At 44.7% G+C, this 18,015-nt stretch overlaps 4 protein-coding genes and 2 non-coding genes across 6 annotated transcripts; 4 read left to right on the top strand and 2 right to left on the bottom strand.

The window, feature by feature from the left end:
- Positions 1-4,161: 4,161 nt before the first annotated feature.
- Positions 4,162-4,235, top strand: PADG_11547. Its single transcript has one exon. It is a non-coding gene; the product is annotated as a tRNA-Ile (tRNA).
- Positions 4,236-5,088: 853 nt separating this feature from the next.
- PADG_11548 lies at positions 5,089-5,162 on the bottom strand. Its single transcript has one exon. It is a non-coding gene; the product is annotated as a tRNA-Ile (tRNA).
- Positions 5,163-7,854: 2,692 nt separating this feature from the next.
- On the top strand, positions 7,855-10,632 carry PADG_03145 (uncharacterized protein; the record flags this gene model as incomplete). The annotated part of the gene is made up of 2 exons (XM_010759977.1): positions 7,855-8,011; positions 8,126-10,632. 2 exons carry the CDS (start codon positions 7,855-7,857, stop codon positions 10,630-10,632), a joined length of 2,664 nt encoding a protein of 887 aa, XP_010758279.1.
- A 401-nt stretch (positions 10,633-11,033) lies between these two features.
- On the bottom strand, positions 11,034-12,110 carry PADG_03146 (mitochondrial 54S ribosomal protein YmL25; the record flags this gene model as incomplete). Its single annotated transcript, XM_010760454.1, has 3 exons — positions 11,034-11,075; positions 11,143-11,808; positions 12,015-12,110. The coding sequence occupies 3 exons, from the start codon at positions 12,108-12,110 to the stop codon at positions 11,034-11,036; spliced, it is 804 nt and encodes a 267-aa protein (XP_010758756.1).
- An 84-nt stretch (positions 12,111-12,194) lies between these two features.
- On the top strand, positions 12,195-14,582 carry PADG_03147 (uncharacterized protein; the record flags this gene model as incomplete). The annotated part of the gene is made up of 4 exons (XM_010759978.1): positions 12,195-12,263; positions 12,338-12,553; positions 12,687-12,790; positions 13,190-14,582. 4 exons carry the CDS (start codon positions 12,195-12,197, stop codon positions 14,580-14,582), a joined length of 1,782 nt encoding a protein of 593 aa, XP_010758280.1.
- Positions 14,583-15,292: 710 nt separating this feature from the next.
- On the top strand, positions 15,293-18,003 carry PADG_03148 (pre-mRNA-splicing ATP-dependent RNA helicase PRP28; the record flags this gene model as incomplete). Its single annotated transcript, XM_010759979.1, has 3 exons — positions 15,293-15,619; positions 15,799-17,744; positions 17,838-18,003. The coding sequence occupies 3 exons, from the start codon at positions 15,293-15,295 to the stop codon at positions 18,001-18,003; spliced, it is 2,439 nt and encodes an 812-aa protein (XP_010758281.1).
- Between the last annotated feature and the right edge of the window lie 12 nt (positions 18,004-18,015).

Consider the following 18,015-nt stretch of genomic DNA (forward strand, 5'->3'; position numbering starts at 1 on the left):
ATTTTCTTTATTTCTTTCATCAAGTTACATTTTGGGCAAGTACTGACTCCCTTTCGCCACAATATCCGTGGCTTGGATCTTACGATGATAAACGATGAATGTGATGAAAACGATACAGGGTTGATGTTTCAAAGAATGGCCATCTTAATCACCAAATCATCTTTACAGACTCGAGCGCGCTCTTGCTTCCGTTTGCCTTTGCCCTACCTTCCCCTGCTCTGCTTTGAGTGTTTCTGAACTGATTTTTACCAGATTCCTTTGCCTGCGTACTGCTCCTCTAATCACATTTTTAAACTTCTTTTTGCCTGCTGTTGATGCACACATGTACGAGAACCAGAGTTTATTTGAATGTTCCCCCTCTTCTACTCTCCCCCTGATTAAACTGCCTGTATTATTGTTCCTTTTCTTCCTGATGAGCTCTCCATTTATGAAGCTTTATGAAAACTATTATAATTTGATGTAGATAACGATGCCATGTATGAATGTGTTTGTATTTAGAAATTCGTTTCCCTCCTTTTTGTGAGCATGAAGCACAGTCTATTCCGTCAAAAACTTCATAATCACGTCCATAATGAGAAAAGAAATACTCCGTACAACAAACACCAAAACACCGTTCGAAACGTGGGACCTTCCACAACAGGAGATGAATGTCCTCAGTGGCATTCTAGGGGAAACAATGGTTAGTTGACCTGAAGCGATGGCTACCGGTTAAAATAGCTGGGCTAGTTTTCACTACTAGGTAATTACTCCTTATTGTGAATTCTCCCTTATGGATGCTGGTCCTGCAGATCCGTGGTTGGGACAGAGTTTACGGGATAGTGTAGGTCCGTGATTGGTCGACACCACGTGGCCTTGGGAAGAGTTCTCCACTTTATGGTTCATCGCGTTTAAGCTTACCCTTCCCGACAACAGTTCAAAGGTTAAATCCAGGGACAAGCCAAACCGCTTTTATTTGAATTTGATTGTCCCAAGAAAGCTTCAGCTTCTCATTTTTGAATGTATCACGTCCTGAATGTTGATGGGATGGTCCGGGGACAGGGGATTTGAAGAGTCGTTGGACTTTGTTGCTCAACCTGGTTCAAACCTTGGAAGCCAGAGACGAGCGACCTTGCCGTTATTGTGGCATTAACGACATGGATGGGAGTGGAATGTAATGAGCAGAGGCATATATCTCACGACGTCCTCACTGCATTTCCAATGGCAACGGAGTGCTCTCCGGGCCAGAAGCGACTGGTTTTACTCTCTTCGGTAAGGGATCGTGAACGTCTAGCCAGGAAAGAGAAAGCTAACGAGGCAGAAGAATAAAAAGGGAAAGATGCTTGCTATCTGGAACTATCAGGTTTCATTCTTGCTGACAAATTTGACGTAGTTAACTCCTAACGTAGTCCGACACCTAACCGATCACGACACCTAACCGATCAAATTTTCATCCTTATTTGACAATTTTTTAAATTGAGCAACAACCACGAGAGATTTTATATAGAAATTATATAGATTAGATCCTTAGGTCTGTTGGCACTGCCTAATAGTGTGTCCGGGTGTATTACACTTGCTGCAGGTGGGAGGTCTTCGCTTTCTACCTTCCGGATTTGGATCCTCCATCCAAACCTCCGTACGTTCAGGAGGCTCCAGAGGCTTAGCCATCCTAGCTAGAGCTTCTTGAGCCGTAAGGATTCCTTCCTTAGCTATATAGAAACGTGATTTCTCTCTCTTACGCTTCTGCTTAGCATTGGCAGCTCTCAGCTCCATGACTTCCTTGGTCAGTAAAGCAACATTATGCATGGCCGTATGACATCCCTTCACTAGTTGATCAAGAGCCTGATTTGTAGGACTAGAGAGAATTTCCGTACGGCGTTTGATTCTGCTGCTCTGCCGCTCCAACTGAGTCACATTGCGAGGGGTCTTGGGGGTCCAGGAGGATTGAGATCCGTGAGATCCGTGAGCTGACCCCGGGGGGGTAGGAGTATGAAATTGAGTATGTAGGCGAGTAAGAACCTCATCTGGATTGTATGGCACTAGGCCTGTGGCTTTGAATCCGTTCTTTATAGTTATATCCTTCATAGCCTCCTGTCTAGCTGTTGTATAGCTGGCTAGAAAGTCCTCCTTGTCAATATAACTGATTCCTAGTCTCACGCTTTGTTCCACCCTCTTGCCGTACGCTCTCTTTAATGGTGAAAAGCAGCTCACATCTAGTGGCTGTAATAAATGAGAGGAGTGTGGAGGCATATATAATGATATAATGCCGTGATCCAGACAGAATTTATCAAATCTGGCCGTGGCATGACTGCCATGCCCATCCAACACAAGCAGTCTATATCTGCCCTTCGTACAAGCTTTAGTAGCTCCGTTAAAGACCTTCCGCAGCCAATCAAGGCTAAGAGCGTCCGTGGTCCATCCCTTCTCACTAACGCCAATTGTCCAATCCTTTGGCAGCTGCTTGTACCAGGAGGCTTGATGAAGCTTGCCCTTAAAGATAATCATAGGAGGTAGAGCCCAGCCCGTAGCGTTAACTGCCTCGATCACAGTTGCCCATTCTCTATTCCCTGGCTGTAAAAGAGATGGCCTGCCAGCTCTCTCAGCTCTAGTAACCACCCAGGATGTTGAAATAACCCCCATTGTAAAGCCAATCTCATCAAAGTTATAGATATCCTCTGAAGTAATTCCATACTTCTTTATCGTACGATCCATCAGGGTAAACCATTCGTATATGATCTTTGAATCCTCGCATTGAGCTCGCTGATAGTCGTACTTGCGTGAGAACTTCGTCTTTAGTTCAGAATGCCGTTGTATAAATCTTTCTACCCATCTTCCTCCCACGGTAGTTGTAGTAGTGGATTCTCGCGCCTCAAGTAGTAGATTAGCCATTTCTCGTACGGTCGCGATCCGGGGAGGCTGTCCTCTCTTATCCATAGAGAGTATCCATTGAACTAGAGATTCCTCTTCAGTAGAGGTCAGCTTTCGATTTTTTAGTTGAGCATTCGTGTACGTGGTTCCACCGCGTAGTCTATCGTAAAGCGTAGTATAAGGAAGCTCGTACGTCTTAGCAGCAACGCGAATAGATGAAATTTGCTTAGTTTCATAATCTTTAATAGCTAATAAGAGCCTGGCTTCTTGATTAGAAGGTTCTTTGCTAGGTGTGGCTGTCATATTGAATGATTTAATAGAGTGGGTGATTGGGACGAAAATTTGATCGGTTAGGTGTCGTGATCGGTTAGGTGTCGGACTACGTTAACTAGTTATCTTGAGGATTGGCTGACAATTTCAAACAACTTATTTAGAAGTTACAGAATGCTCTGTTCACAACCAGGACTTTGGACGGATTTTCTATTTGTTCACCGCCATGACACCTCCTAACACAAGTCTAAGCATAAAACTATATATATATGCATCTTTTCGAATGGAAAATAGGGGTTTTAGATTATTGATGACAATGTTAGGTTGCCAAGCAGAACGAACTCCCAGCACCATACAAGAGACAATGACGGTAACAATGGTTATATGCTGGTATTCAATAACTCTTCCAACACTCTAGCAGCCAAGCATTTTGTTGTTCCGATACTTTATTCGAAAAATATTACCAACATACATTTTTTTTTTTCGCAAACCACTATCACAAGTTGCTAGATACGTCTTGAAACGATACGAAGATATGGAATCATACCCGGCAATGGGATCAACACCACAATATATGGAACAACACTTTAGCCGCCAAAAATGACACCATTTGAACTCTTCCCGAAAGCTAATTGACAAGGGAAATTTCCCTCATATCCCCTGGGCATCTGCGAGTTTATCGAAAGAAAAAAACCCCCCAAGGGCAGGTGTTCGAAGTCAATACCCGCCCCTCTAGCGACTGAGGATTATTTCCAAATCAGCCACTTTTACCTTGATTAAGTTACCTTCCATGTATTCTAGCAAGTGTCAAGCAATCGTGGCTCAGCCTGCAGCGAGAGGAAACATATAATTCCTATCATGATGTGGCTGATCCATCAAACCACAAGAGGAATCACGAGATAAGTTGGAAGATATTCAGCCTCCCGTATCTCACATTACTAATTAACCTGGTGATATAATTGCACCGGGCTTCGATCCAGGAGGTATGGAGGAGTCAATTTGGCGCTACATGTTCATTCCTGGGCGTTTTTGTCCGCCAATCACAACGGTCCTATAGCTCAGTTGGTTAGAGCATGGTGCTAATGACTCCAAGTCCGTGAGTTCGACCCTCGTTGGCATCATCGGAACCTTTTTATTCTTCTGTTATTGAGTCAGAAACGTCTTCTCAAAGAGTCGTTTAAATTTTGGTATTATTTTCTCTTTCCCGGATCATGACGATTTTGCAAGAATCTAGTACCTAGGTCCTGACCTAACCGCTGCCCCTACATAATCTACGACCGTGAGTGATACATCTTTAGATGGAGTCTACCTAAATGAAAACTTGCGTATTCTGGTCTTGAATAGGGCCTGGAAGAGTTCAGAAAGATTCACAAACCAGCTATCGCGTGAAGCAAATGCTACCAGTTCGCGGAAAATTTTCGACTACTCAATTTGCCTTTGAACTTCAGGAAAGCCTATCCCTTGCTTGGGATACGGTATCCAGAACTGCCTGGCAAAAACATGAATATGAAGAAGTCAAAAACATATGATCTCAGGCTTCAGCAAGATTCGTCAGGTTGTTTTGCCAGAGCGTCTGCTCTCATTCAGAGATATCTCGAATCTGAAGTGCATGAGACACACATTGAAAGCATAATCACCGCTCTCCTTGCAATGAACTGGCTTCAATGCGTATCTAATATAATAAATAGTCTTTTAACTGTCTCGGAAATATTGGCTTTCCCGACTGCGAGCAGACTACCTTTCCCATCTGTATACATTGCCGAGCCTACTTTTTTTGTTTTAGGACTTGAACAAGCAGCTGCCTAAGATGCAATCCATGTTTCGTTGAAAAGCTGTAGAATATAAAGCAACCCCATCAAGCAAAATATCCCTGTTAACATGACAGGTGGAGGAGAATGCAAGCAAGATGCAAGTTGCAACAACCACTAACCGCCGCCTAACAAAAAAATTTGGTTGCAATATTATTCATGTGAATGGTCCCAACGAGGGTCGAACTCGCGACCTTGGCGTTATTAGCACCACGCTCTAACCAACTGAGCTATAGGACCCATATGGTTTTCAACGAGCAAACCTTTGTTGTATATAAGTTCTGGTTAACGTTTGAAAACTTAGCGTAAATGATTTTTCCAAATCTCCCAGATGCCTCGATAGCCTACGATATATAAACTCTGTGGTTCAAGAGAACAAGTAGGCTCCAAACTTTATCAATGTTCAACTGTTGCTGAATATCCACTTCACAATATCTGTCATCTGAATCTTTCAAATGCTCAAAGCTGAAGAATAACTACTGCATTGGAATGTTTTGATGTTCATTTTAACCAGTGGCCTCTGTATTCCCTTTTACTAGGGTATTCATGAAACTTGGCCTTCACGGGTTTTTTGCCCACGGCTGTCGACAATGGAATTGGAGGAGAGTACGTAGCGAAAAACAACATTGTCGTGGCGGAGGTATCAATTACTCGTCCCATTCATTTAAATGAATCTCCGCAGAAGAGATAATCGACTGGCAGCTACCCCGGAGCTCATTTATTGCATGCTGCGCTCACTTTCTTCTTTGAGCCAATTCATTCCCTCTCTCGCGCTTTTGACGAAAGCTTCTCAGGTGGAACCCGAAAACCTGAATGACCAGAAAATTTTCTTCTATCGACGGCACCATACTCTGTACGTGATCTCAAGCGTGATAAGAGACCTCTCACGATCTGATATCATTCCAGCGCACTCTAATGAAACCCCAGATGTGGCATTGGAATGGGGATAAACAGATGTATGATAACTCAATAAGAGAAATGAAAAGATATGATCCTAAAGTGAGACGGAGAGTTTTAAAATAATTAAAATTATTCAACAACATACGCACGTAGAAATTTCCAAGGTTAAATGCAGACGATCTTGAACTAAATAAATAAACCAATCAAGTTCCTGGCTTGGCATCAAACTCATCCACAGATACAGATAAGAAACGGTTCCCCGGACAATTATGACAATGCAGTCCATTCTACATCACCAAAACCGTAAGATGACAAACTGCTCTTCTAACCGGGAGGGTGACATATCTCCCGTAGGTACCCTCCTAGCTGAGTCCGTGGAGAGGAAGAGAGCAGTGGGACGTTTAAGCGCTGCTCCTGTATAGTAAAGTGAGGTTCATATCTTCTTCATCTTCTGCAGTAGTTGGATGATGTTGCAATATGGGAGGGGTGTGCCTTTTTTTTGCGGAGGGGGATCCCAGCAGAACCCCTTTGCTGTCCACTCCCCGAATATACATCTATTCATCCATGGAAAGCATGTAAATCATTTCTTGGATCTAGCTACATCCCATCAGGTCTTTGCTCAACTCCATTCAGCCGATGGCCACTGTACAGGCAATGTAGGTATAAGTCCGTTCCAATGTTGCTCTTAGGCTGAACTAACAAGCGGCATGCTATGAAAGCAAGTACATATATGTAGTACTCACAATTGGATCTGAGGGCGCACGGAATGGGATTTTACTTATTTAGGAATCTTGATATTTAAAAGGTCTTGTGCACTGTACCATTTTTTTTTGTTATAATCAGTGGAATAGAGCTTTATATATTCTTCGTTGTATGTACTTCTTCACTCCTGGTTCCGCCTCCGAATCTATCTATAGCAGGTGGAGTAGAGTAAGATGGTGTCAAACGTGGACGGGGATAAACCTCTCAACAATAAGAAATGTGTGGTATATGATTTTATGCCTGAACATATGGAAATATCTTCTGCCAATTACGATGAGAAATGTAATTTACCCAACTCAGTTTCCATGTACGAAATATCTACCCCGAATCCGAGTGACGTTGGCATCGTTTTGAGAAGACTATATTGCGGGGACAAAAATCGTAGGGTAGTTGATACGCAACAGCCGGCAGGGAATTATTTACATACACACTGTACTTTATTTAAAACCTCTAATTATAACATGTCTCAACAATTTCATAATATAACTATATGGTTTATTTTTGATTTAGGTTTATTAGTATTAGTAGTATTCTCACATTCTATGATTTTAAAAATAAATACGATTTCAAATATCTTCAGAATTATTCATAATTTCAAACATGAAACTTAAGTATTTCTTAGTGAATTATTATGAATTATACATGTAAACTTATTATGCAAAAAGTGGGGCGTTTATCAGACTCTAGATAACTAACTAACTAGTTAGTTAACCCAGTTAATAACTAACGTTAGTTAAGTTAGTTTATGAACGTTGGGTGTCTAAAATAAACACAACTCTTTATCCAACCCGCCGCCCTCAACATTAGGATTAGGGTTAGCCAAGGGTAAGGGTCTGAAAAATATGATAAAATCACTACCATCAACAGTATAAAGAGATGGGTGTGAGAAACGTGCGAGGTATATGACTAGTGTATCCGGGTGGCAGTTTTAATGTCACCGGCCGTGATGGTTTTTCCGGTCGAGATTTAAAGCCAAACGTTTGACTAACTGTACATATTAGCTACGTCCCCGCTTTGGTGCAGCTTCTTGGCTTTGGCAGGGCCGCAAGCTCCCAGCAGTACCAGGGGACTCAGCGCAACCCTCCCAAACAAAGCACGCAGCTCCAAGAGTGGGAGCGAGATGTTAATAATAAAACCACCTTACTTAATACCTGAAAGATCTTTAAGTTTTCTCTTCTGCTTAGAGGCTGAAACGACGAATTTCTCAGTTGTTTCGGGGCAAGCTATATAACCGTTCGAAAAAGAACAAGTAACGTACTTCTCGTCCTGCATGGGCTCTTTGCACATATCTCCACGTACGGATATTATTATGAAGCCACAGCTGCTCCATGGCGAGCAGGATGGCAAAACTGGCGGGAATGGATTGCGAGGGTCCTATACAGATGACATCGAGGCTATCAGGGAGCGAGAGTATCCGTGTCTGAAAGGTTAGATCTTTCAAAGTTCCACCAGACTGCATGTATAGATAGACATGATGCTCAGGCTAAATATAGCAATTTATTTTTTTTTTCCCCTACTAACTCCACTGGTTCGTGTCACAGGAACAACCTATCTTGACCATGCAGGAACAACTTTGTATCCGATCTCCCTCATCGATGCGTTTTCGCGAGAAATGACTACCAATCTTTTTGGAAACCCTCATTCAGCATCCTCATCTTCACAGCTCTCCACACGGCGGGTGGATGATGCGAGGATACGGGTTCTCCAGTTCTTTAACGCCAGTCCCGATCATTTTGACGTTGTATTTGTGGCTAATGCGACGGCTGGCATCAAACTTGTTGCAGATGCGCTCAGAGACTGTGATGGAGGCGGATTCTGGTATGGGTACCATGTGGATGCGCATACGAGCTTGGTTGGAGTTAGGGAGTTGGCGGCACGGGGACGGAGATGCTTCGTGGACGATAATGAGGTTGAGGACTGGATATCTGACCAACATTCGTCGATAATGCGAAGACCACCCCAAGGTCCTACGCTGTTCGCATATCCGGCTCAATCAAACATGACAGGACGACGTCTACCTCTTGACTGGTGTCGAAAGTTACGAGTGTGTAACAACTCGAACAAAACCAGAAACATCTACACTCTTCTAGACGCGGCATCTCTTGTCTCAACGTCGCCATTAGATCTTAGCGATCCCGAATCTGCTCCCGATTTTACGACCCTCAGTTTCTACAAAATATTTGGATTTCCTGATCTTGGTGCTCTTATCGTTCGCAAAGCCTCTGGCCATATCTTCAATAAGCGAAGGTACTTTGGAGGGGGCACAGTGGGCATGGTTACGAGTCTCGAAAATCAGTGGCACGCAAAAAAGTCAACTTCTATCCACGATAAACTCGAGGATGGTACCTTGCCTTTTCATAGCATCATAGCCTTGCATTCGGCCGTTGACGTGCATCAGCGAATTTATGGATCCATGGAAAATATTTCTCGCCACACTGGTGCCCTCGCGAAATTGTTATATGACCGTTTATCATCGAAGAGGCATGCAAACGGAACCTTGGTTTGCGAAATGTACAAACATCAGGAGTCTAGTTATGAAGACCGGACTACACAGGGTCCTATAGTTTCGTTCAACATGAAGAACAACAAGGGTGAATGGGTGGGAAAGTCAGAGGTTGAGAAACTTGCTGCTGTGAAAGGCATCCAAATCCGCTCCGGGACACTATGCAATCCAGGTGGAATGGCATACCACCTTGGATTGAAAGTTGAGGAAATGAAAAGAAATTACAACGCTGGTCAACGTTGCGGAGATGATAATGATATCATCGGGGGCAAGCCAACTGGAGGCTTAAGAGTTAGTCTTGGCGCCATGAGCTCTATTGGCGATGTCAATAAATTCCTCGATTTCATCGAGGTGTTTTACGTGGACAAGTCTAATTACGATGCTCCTTCTGTTTCCCATGGTTTTGCGCAAGGGGAGGGGCTTCCAACTTCAAGATTTTTCGTTGACAGGCTCTGCGTGTACCCAATCAAAAGCTGTGGTGCATTCACAATCCCCAAAGACAAGCAATGGGAAATTAAACCAGAAGGTTTAGCGTGGGATAGAGAATGGTGTTTGGTACACCAGGGTACCGGGGTAGCTCTGAGCCTGAAAAAATATCCTCGAATGGCCCTTATCCGTCCTGTAATTGATCTTGAACAAGGTGTTCTGCGAATTTCTCGTGGGATGCTAGGAACGGATCCCCATTGCCTAGAACTACCACTATTAAGGGAATCGGATGATATAACGACAAGGGAACTTTGTGAAAATTCTGTGAAGAAATCCTCTACGGTGTGTGGGGATCAGGTGACTTTGCAGATATATTCATCGCCCGTCTTTTCGGCATTCTTTTCAGACTTTCTCGAAGTTCCTTGCACACTTGCTAGGTTCCCTGCGAATTCATCTATCCGATACTCAAAATCGCAACCACGTTACCAAAAATCCTCTGAAACCAGTCCACTCTCCATTAATATGCCAGGCGCTTTCCCCCACACCACATCTTCCCCCACACTTTCATCTCCACTGCAAAAAAATCCTATTCTCTTGTCAAACGAAAGCCCTATTCTGCTAATCTCCCGATCCAGTGTAAACAGACTCAACGAAACTATTAAATCCTCCGGAAAGTACACATCTACGGGTACTAAGGCTGTTGCTGCTGATGTATTCCGGGCAAACATAATTGTTGCAGAAAATCCAGTTGCGGTACATCAAAGTGGCAACAGCAACAACGGGGTTCCGATATCTACACCAACCTTAAATGCTGAACATCCGTACATTGAGGACGCATGGACCGGTTTCCGGATAAGGGGCCATATATTTGACATCTTGGGCTCGTGCCAACGCTGTCAAATGGTTTGTATAGATCAGTTCACAGCTGCCAGAAGCGAGGAGCCATTCTCAACGTTAGCTAAGACGAGGAGATTTAACGGCAAGGTGATGTTTGGGCGACACGTTTGCCTTTCGCCTTCTGTCGCTGAGGTACATGAAGGTATGGACTTGGACGAGGGAGAAAGGGTTATGATACAGACTGGGGATGTCCTTGAGCCATTTTATGATGAAACATTTTGATATTTTGTTTCGTATACGAGTGCATGAATGATACCAAACCTGTATTAATAGTTTACTTCTTAGCTTGTACATAATGGAGGCGACGCCATACTTACAATCTACTTTGAACCTGGGAATATGCAGGACAAGATCGGTAAATAGTTCTGTGTATCCGCATCAAGCACTAAAGAAAAAACCCAATCGTGACGTATCTGAATGAGGTGGTTCTTGATTTACCACGCTTATTTCTATCTTTCACAAAATATGTCCAATTCCGGGGGATAACGGAGGGAGGAAAGCGAAGAGAAATGTGAAATCCAAAATTTACAATAAATCAGATGCTGCACCCATATTCATACAGGGGGATATTGTCTCCATAGACGACATATAAATATTCGCACATACACACAAGCCGCGGCCCCTTACTTCCGTGGATATTTCTTCCACCCTCTTCCGTGACCGCGCTATATGTCAATTAGCAAGATATCCAGTAATGGGAAAAAAGGGAATCCCAGACAAGCAACAACATACCTGTTTCCACATCCTAATCATCTCCGGCATACCCATCATAGCCTTCCTTCTCTCCTCCAAACGAGTCTCTATCGTGCGTTCCCATTTGTGACCCTTGACCTTCTGGCCAATACCCGTACCACGAATTCTTAGTCCCTTTTCAACAGCCTTAGTTTCTTTATAAATCGTCGACTTGCGGCTGGGGGGTAATAGTTCCTCAACGCCATACTTCGCAGCCAATTTGACCAATTCGTTCTGCCGTCTGAGGGAAATCATGGCGCCCCGCCATCGGCCTGTTTCGGGATTTTTATATGGCAGAAATGGGTTTGGGTGTTCTGGATCGGAGCGGAGGAAGGTTTGTGATAGTGAAAAGGTAGATTTATTTAATTTAGAGGCTTTGGCGGAACGTGATGGGTTATAGGGACTCGGAGCTGGAGCTGGGGCTTCAACGCCCTCTAGTGCTTTGGTAGTAGCTCCAAGGGCATGTGCGGAGTAGATCTGTGGAGGGAAGCGGGCAAAGAAATTGCGGAGTCGGATCGGGAGGTTCTCCAATACGCCTGTGGCAGCTTGTTTAGTAGCCATTGGCGCTGTGTTCTGGCTCGCTACCCTCGTATCTGGCTTGAATATCCGAATTTGATATTGTACCTTTATGCAGGTATGTTGTGGAGAATCCTCCCGATAGAGGAACTGAAATCACGTGAGCATGCAATTGTCCAGCCCTATTTACTTTAGCTATTATAACACGTGGTTTATATTAGCGTCCAATATGGGGTACCAAAATTGGTAAAATTAGTAACATTACGGTAATTGCCCTGCCAACCCATACTAAAAGGAGGGTATCATCCAGTAAAAATACGGCTTTCTGTGCTCATTAATAATACATAATACCTTACGCCTCCAACTCCATTTGTTAATTTCTCATCTTCTTTGCTTGTTTGAATCTCCTCCAGTCCAGGCGCCCCACTTCGCATTCTATCCATCTCGCCCATACTCAGATTTTATCCGATCACTGATTCGATCACTACCTGTTGTTTTTATACGATTGTGGAGCTCTACCCTAAGTTGTCGACGATATGGCTGACATTACGTTTGGTGGCACGGAGGAGGAGAATGCGGAATTGAAGAAGCTCAACGCGGAGGTGGTAAGTTACTCACTGGTGACTCGCATGGATTAAGTAACGATACTTGTATACTTACATATTCTTTGCTTCTGTAGTTGGAAGATCCTGATAACTTCGAAAACTGGGAGAAACTTGTTCGCGCTGCGGAGGGGCAGGAAGGGGGAATCAATCGCAACTCTAATCCCCAGGCTATCACGGCCACAAGAAGTGTATATGACCGGTTCCTGGCTAAGTTCCCGTTATTGTTCGGCTATTGGAAGAAATATGCCGATTTGGAATTTTCGATCGCGGGGACTGAAGCGGCGGAAATGGTACGTCACAATTTTTATGTCTGATTTCTCCATTTTTGTAGTTTCTTTTTTTGCCTTGTCTTAGTTCCTTTTTGATCCAATACTCCCAATATATTTCCAATTTGAATGGCCAATTAACAGTGTCCTCTGGCAGGTTTATGAACGGGGTGTTGCAAGCATAACAAATTCTGTAGATCTATGGACCAATTACTGCGCTTTTAAAGTCGAAACTTCCCACGATGCAGATATAATTCGAGAGTAAGTATGGCCGTGTTGGTTTCCTTCCCTATAACTATGCCAACACAGTGCCGATCTTGTTGTGATCGCGAGGACAAGAGGTGTAGACAAGTATCATCAACAAAAGTTCCTCGATGGGTGAGATAGTCATCTGGTACCCAGGTTCCCTTGAAACTTCTTCTCACCCTTGAGTTTCAGGCTCTTGTTTTTCTTCGCACAACAATTATATTGTTCGGGGATCCTTCTATTGGCGCACGATTATATACCACTCTCCGTTGACCTTGACCCAGTTGGGCCCTTCACTGAAGACTTACTGCATATGCCATGTTTGCCATCCTTCACACTCCCTTAATTCTTCCCCTCCCATTCTTCTCCCATCTATTGTATTGAATGCAAATCAGCTAACATGGATGGAAATAGACTATTCGATAGGGGTGTTAGTTGCGTTGGGCTTGACTTCTTAGCCCATCCGTTCTGGGATAAGTATATCGAATTTGAGGAACGTCTTGAGGCCCAAGACAAAATTTTCGCCATTCTGGGCAATGTAATAGACATTCCTATGCATCAGTACGCCAGATATTTTGAACGATATCGCCAAATGGCTCAAACTCGCCCAGTCTCAGAGTTAGTTCCTCCCGAGCTTCTCAGCCAATTCCGCGCGGAGGTGGACGGTGCAGCAGCCGGTATTCCTCCAGGATCAAAGGGCGAGGCTGAAATAGAGAGAGATCTTCGCCTCCGGATTGATACCTACCACCTGGAAATATTTTCAAGAACGCAGACAGAGACCACGAAAAGATGGACGTACGAATCAGAAATAAAGCGACCATATTTCCATGTAACCGAGCTAGATGAAGCACAACTGTCCAATTGGAGGAAGTATCTAGATTTTGAAGAAGCAGATGGCACTTTTGCGAGAGTTCAATTCTTGTATGAGCGCTGTCTCGTTACATGTGCGCATTATGATGAATTCTGGCTTCGATATGCTCGGTGGATGCTAGCCCAAGAAGGTAAAGAAGAAGAAGTTCGGAATATATACCAACGTGCAAGCACATTATATGTTCCTATTTCGCGCCCTGAAGTCCGTTTACATTATGCATATTTCGAAGAATTAAACGGTCGTGTTGACGTCGCGAAAGATATCCATTCCGCAATTTTGTTGACGTTACCTGGCCATATCGAGACTATTGTATCGCTTGCAAATCTATCACGCCGTCATGGCGGTCTCGAGGCTGCGATAGAGATTTACAAGTCCCAACTTGATTCTCCCCAGTGCGATATCCAAGCCAAAGCTGCATTCGTGGCAGAATGGGCCAAACTTCTATGGAAGGTTAAGGGGTTGCCAGATGATGCACGACAAGTATTCCAGAAGAACCAGCAATGGTACCCGGATAGTCGCCCTTTCTGGACAAGTTATTTGATGTTTGAACTCGAACAACCTACCAGTGCGGAAACCGAGGATGTGCAGTATCAACGAATCAAACAAGTGATTGGTGATATTCGAACGAAGAGCAGTCTCCCGCTAGCCGTTGCGAAAGAGCTTGTTCAAGTTTACATGGTGTATTTGTTGGAGCGTGGCTCCAATGAAGCTGCGAAAGAGTATATGACTTTGGACCGTGAGGTCAATGGTCCCCAGTCTGTTGAGGCAACGCTCAAACCTTTAGCAGACAAAGATATTCAAGTTAAGATTCCTGCCAACCAAAACGGAAGTCAAGCCCCTCTTGTTGCGGATTCCGTGGGCCAGCCAGACCAGAACCCACACAAGAACCACCAGCAACTAACAGAACGTTCCGTCTCATCGAATGGAAGTGTATAACACCTGTTTTTTACACTGTTTCCTTTGCTTGTCGCTGATATTTTCGATAAACGCCAATCCAGCCGGTGCGGTATTTGTGATCTAGCAATTAGTCACGCTGGCACTTCTCTTTTTGTTTCTCTTCATCCATTACAAAGTGATTGCAAAATTTTCATGTCGCGATTTTCTCAGTTGAGTCATGGGGGCTGGGAGGCAATATTGATGGAATAGCGAGGGCAGGGGAAGGATTTAATGGAATTTGACTGTAGGCCAGACCCCATGAAATGCCAGATTTCGGCTAACTCACACCGCTGCTTATATATGGAATGCTCGCTGTCTCTCAATGGTTGGATGAGTACGAAATGTACTTTATTATGTTTTTCCAATGTTCCTAGTTTTGATAGTGTTTTTTAATTCACCACGGTCGAACTAGTGAGGTTCAACCGCCCTGAGGGCGATCAGAGCTTCACTCTATTTACAATAGTTTGAAATGTAGAACATTTGTTTTCTTTCACAAAGGCTCAAGTAGAAAATTAGTAATGGAATCTTTGCAAAGCTCTTATTCTCAGCTTTTCTCCCTAAGATCCGAGTTCGGACCTGCTGCTGCTGACTAATATCTTAAAATGGTCACATGACCACGCATTAGTTAACTTCACGACGAGTCGCATGGAATTGTTTGCTCTAACTGAACTCCTTTAATCCCAAAGAACATCTGGGATCCGACAAAAAGCATGGATGAAATTATTGCGAATGGCTATACCGATTTATCCCTCCCCGGGCCACCCTCAGGGCCACCTCCAGAACCCTTTGAACGTCCTCCTACACCACCACCTCCGCCTCCCGAATCGTTAGCACCTCCTCCGCCACCAGATGCAGCTGCTCCTCCGCTGCACCCAGATTCTATAGCTCCCCCTCCACCCCCTGAAGAAGCCCCGCCGCCAGCGCCTCCAGTAGCTAAGAAAACTAAAGTGGGGTGGGGATCAAAGGCGTCAGCTACGCCCCTAAGCGTTGAGGAACTACTAAGAAAGAAGCGGGAAGCAGATGAAGCCGCATCAAAGGTGGGTGAATGAATAGACCTCCCTCATTTTTTACCATTTTTACCATCATTTCCTCTTTCTCATACTTGTGCTGTTTGTTTACAATGAGTATTCAGCTTCTTTAGAAACTTTAACTTTTCCTCGACTTAGAAACAAAATGGATACTGACCGTCTATCAACTTTGTTTTCGATACATTTAGCCTACATTTCTATCAAAAGCGCAGAGAGAAAAGCTTGCGCTAGAGAAGCGCGCAAAAGAAGTCGAAAATGAACGACGCCTGAAAGCAAATGGAACCACGAGCACCTCGTCTCGGGGTTCAGGAGCGAATGGTTACGCTTTCTCAACATCAAGATATGATGCTACTGATGTCCCGTCCCGTTCTTCCATTCCCACGGGACCTCGAAGTTTGCGACAGGTGGAAATCCCTACCGCCCCGGCTGCGATGCGATCGAAGCACAATGATATGCCTCCACCATCAGGTTCAAAGACGGAACAAAAGGGAGGAAAGCGACCTTCCCCGGAAGAAGCACAAGCCGCGCTGATACGACAACGTTATATGGGTGTTGACCAAACCTCGAACTTCTCGGCGAAGAAAAAACGAAGACGGACAACAGAGAGAAAGTTTAATTTTGAGTGGAATGCAGATGAAGATACTAGCCCGGATTACAATCCTCTCTACCAAAACCGATCCACGACCAATTTCTTCGGTCGTGGCCGCTTAGCTGGATTTGGTGACGAGGCTGCTGATGCAGTTGCAAGGAACTATGCAAGAGCACTAGAGGATAGAGATCCGGAGGCTGGGAGCGCCAGGGCCAGGGAGATATTGGAAATGGAAAGAAGACGGAAAGAAGAGGGTGGGAGGCATGCTCTGGATGCACATTGGAGCGAGAAAAAGTTGGAGCACATGCGCGAAAGAGACTGGAGAATTTTCAAAGAAGATTTCAACATAAGTACGAAAGGGGGAAGCGTTCCCAATCCCATGCGGTCGTGGGCTGAATCTGGGCTTCCGAAGCGCCTTCTTAGCATTATCGACAAGGTTGGATACACGGATCCTTCACCTATTCAGCGAGCTGCTATACCGATCGCGTTGCAAAATCGAGACCTCATTGGTGTTGCTGTTACTGGTTCCGGAAAAACTGCCGCATTCTTGCTCCCTTTGCTTGTCTACATTGGTGAACTCCCACGACTGGATGAGTTTGAATGGAGAAGAAACGACGGTCCATATGCTATCATTTTAGCGCCCACCCGTGAATTGGCTCAACAGATTGAAATCGAAGCCAAGAAATTCTCCACCCCTCTCGGCTTCAACGTCGTCAGTATCGTCGGCGGTCACTCTCTAGAAGAACAAGCCTACAGTTTACGAAACGGTGCAGAGATCATCATTGCCACCCCTGGCCGTCTTGTAGACTGCATTGAAAGACGAATGATCGTTTTAAGCCAATGCTGCTACGTCATCATGGACGAAGCAGATCGCATGATCGATCTCGGCTTCGAAGAACCCGTGAACAAGATCCTTGACGCTCTCCCCGTCGCTAACGAGAAACCCGACACCGAAGATGCAGAAAACCCACAAGCAATGAGCCAACACATTGGCGGCAAGGACCGCTACCGTCAAACTATGATGTATACAGCCACCATGCCTTCAGCCGTCGAGCGAATTGCGCGCAAATACCTCCGACGGCCCGCTATCGTCACAATCGGCAACGTCGGCGAAGCCGTTGACACAGTTGAGCAACGCGTCGAATTCGTTTCTGGCGAAGACAAGCGCAAGAAACGTCTAGCTGAGATCCTGGCATCGCGCGAATTCCGTCCACCCATCATCGTCTTCGTCAACATTAAACGGAACTGCGATGCTGTTGCTCGAGATATCAAGAATATGGGATATTCATCCGTCACGCTTCACGGAAGCAAAACGCAGGAGCAGCGTGAGGCTGCACTGGCGTCTGTTCGCAATGGGAATACAGATGTGCTTGTTGCGACTGATCTGGCTGGTCGTGGTATTGATGTTCCCGACGTCAGTTTGGTGGTTAATTTCAACATGGCTACGAATATCGAGAGTTATACTCACCGTATTGGTCGTACTGGACGTGCGGGGAAGAGTGGAGTGGCGATTACGTTCTTGGGTAATGAGGACTCTGACGTCTTGTATGTTTTCTGTCGCCCTCCATTTCTCTCCTTTTTACTCCTTCTCCTTTCTTTTCTAGGAATATCAACTAACGTATTTTCTCCACCATACAGATACGATCTTAAACAAATGCTTATGAAATCCTCCATTTCTCGCGTTCCCGAAGAACTCCGCAAGCATGAAGCTGCCCAGTCGAAGCCAGTACGAGGTGCTGCCTCGCAGAAGAAGATTGAAGAGAGCAGTGGATTTGCTGGGAAAGGAGGTGGAGCCGGCTGGTAAATCAGTCAGCTT

Source organism: Paracoccidioides brasiliensis, assembly GCF_000150735.1.
Source record: "Paracoccidioides brasiliensis Pb18 unplaced genomic scaffold supercont2.3, whole genome shotgun sequence".
Taxonomy (NCBI): Eukaryota; Fungi; Ascomycota; class Eurotiomycetes; order Onygenales; family Ajellomycetaceae; genus Paracoccidioides; species Paracoccidioides brasiliensis.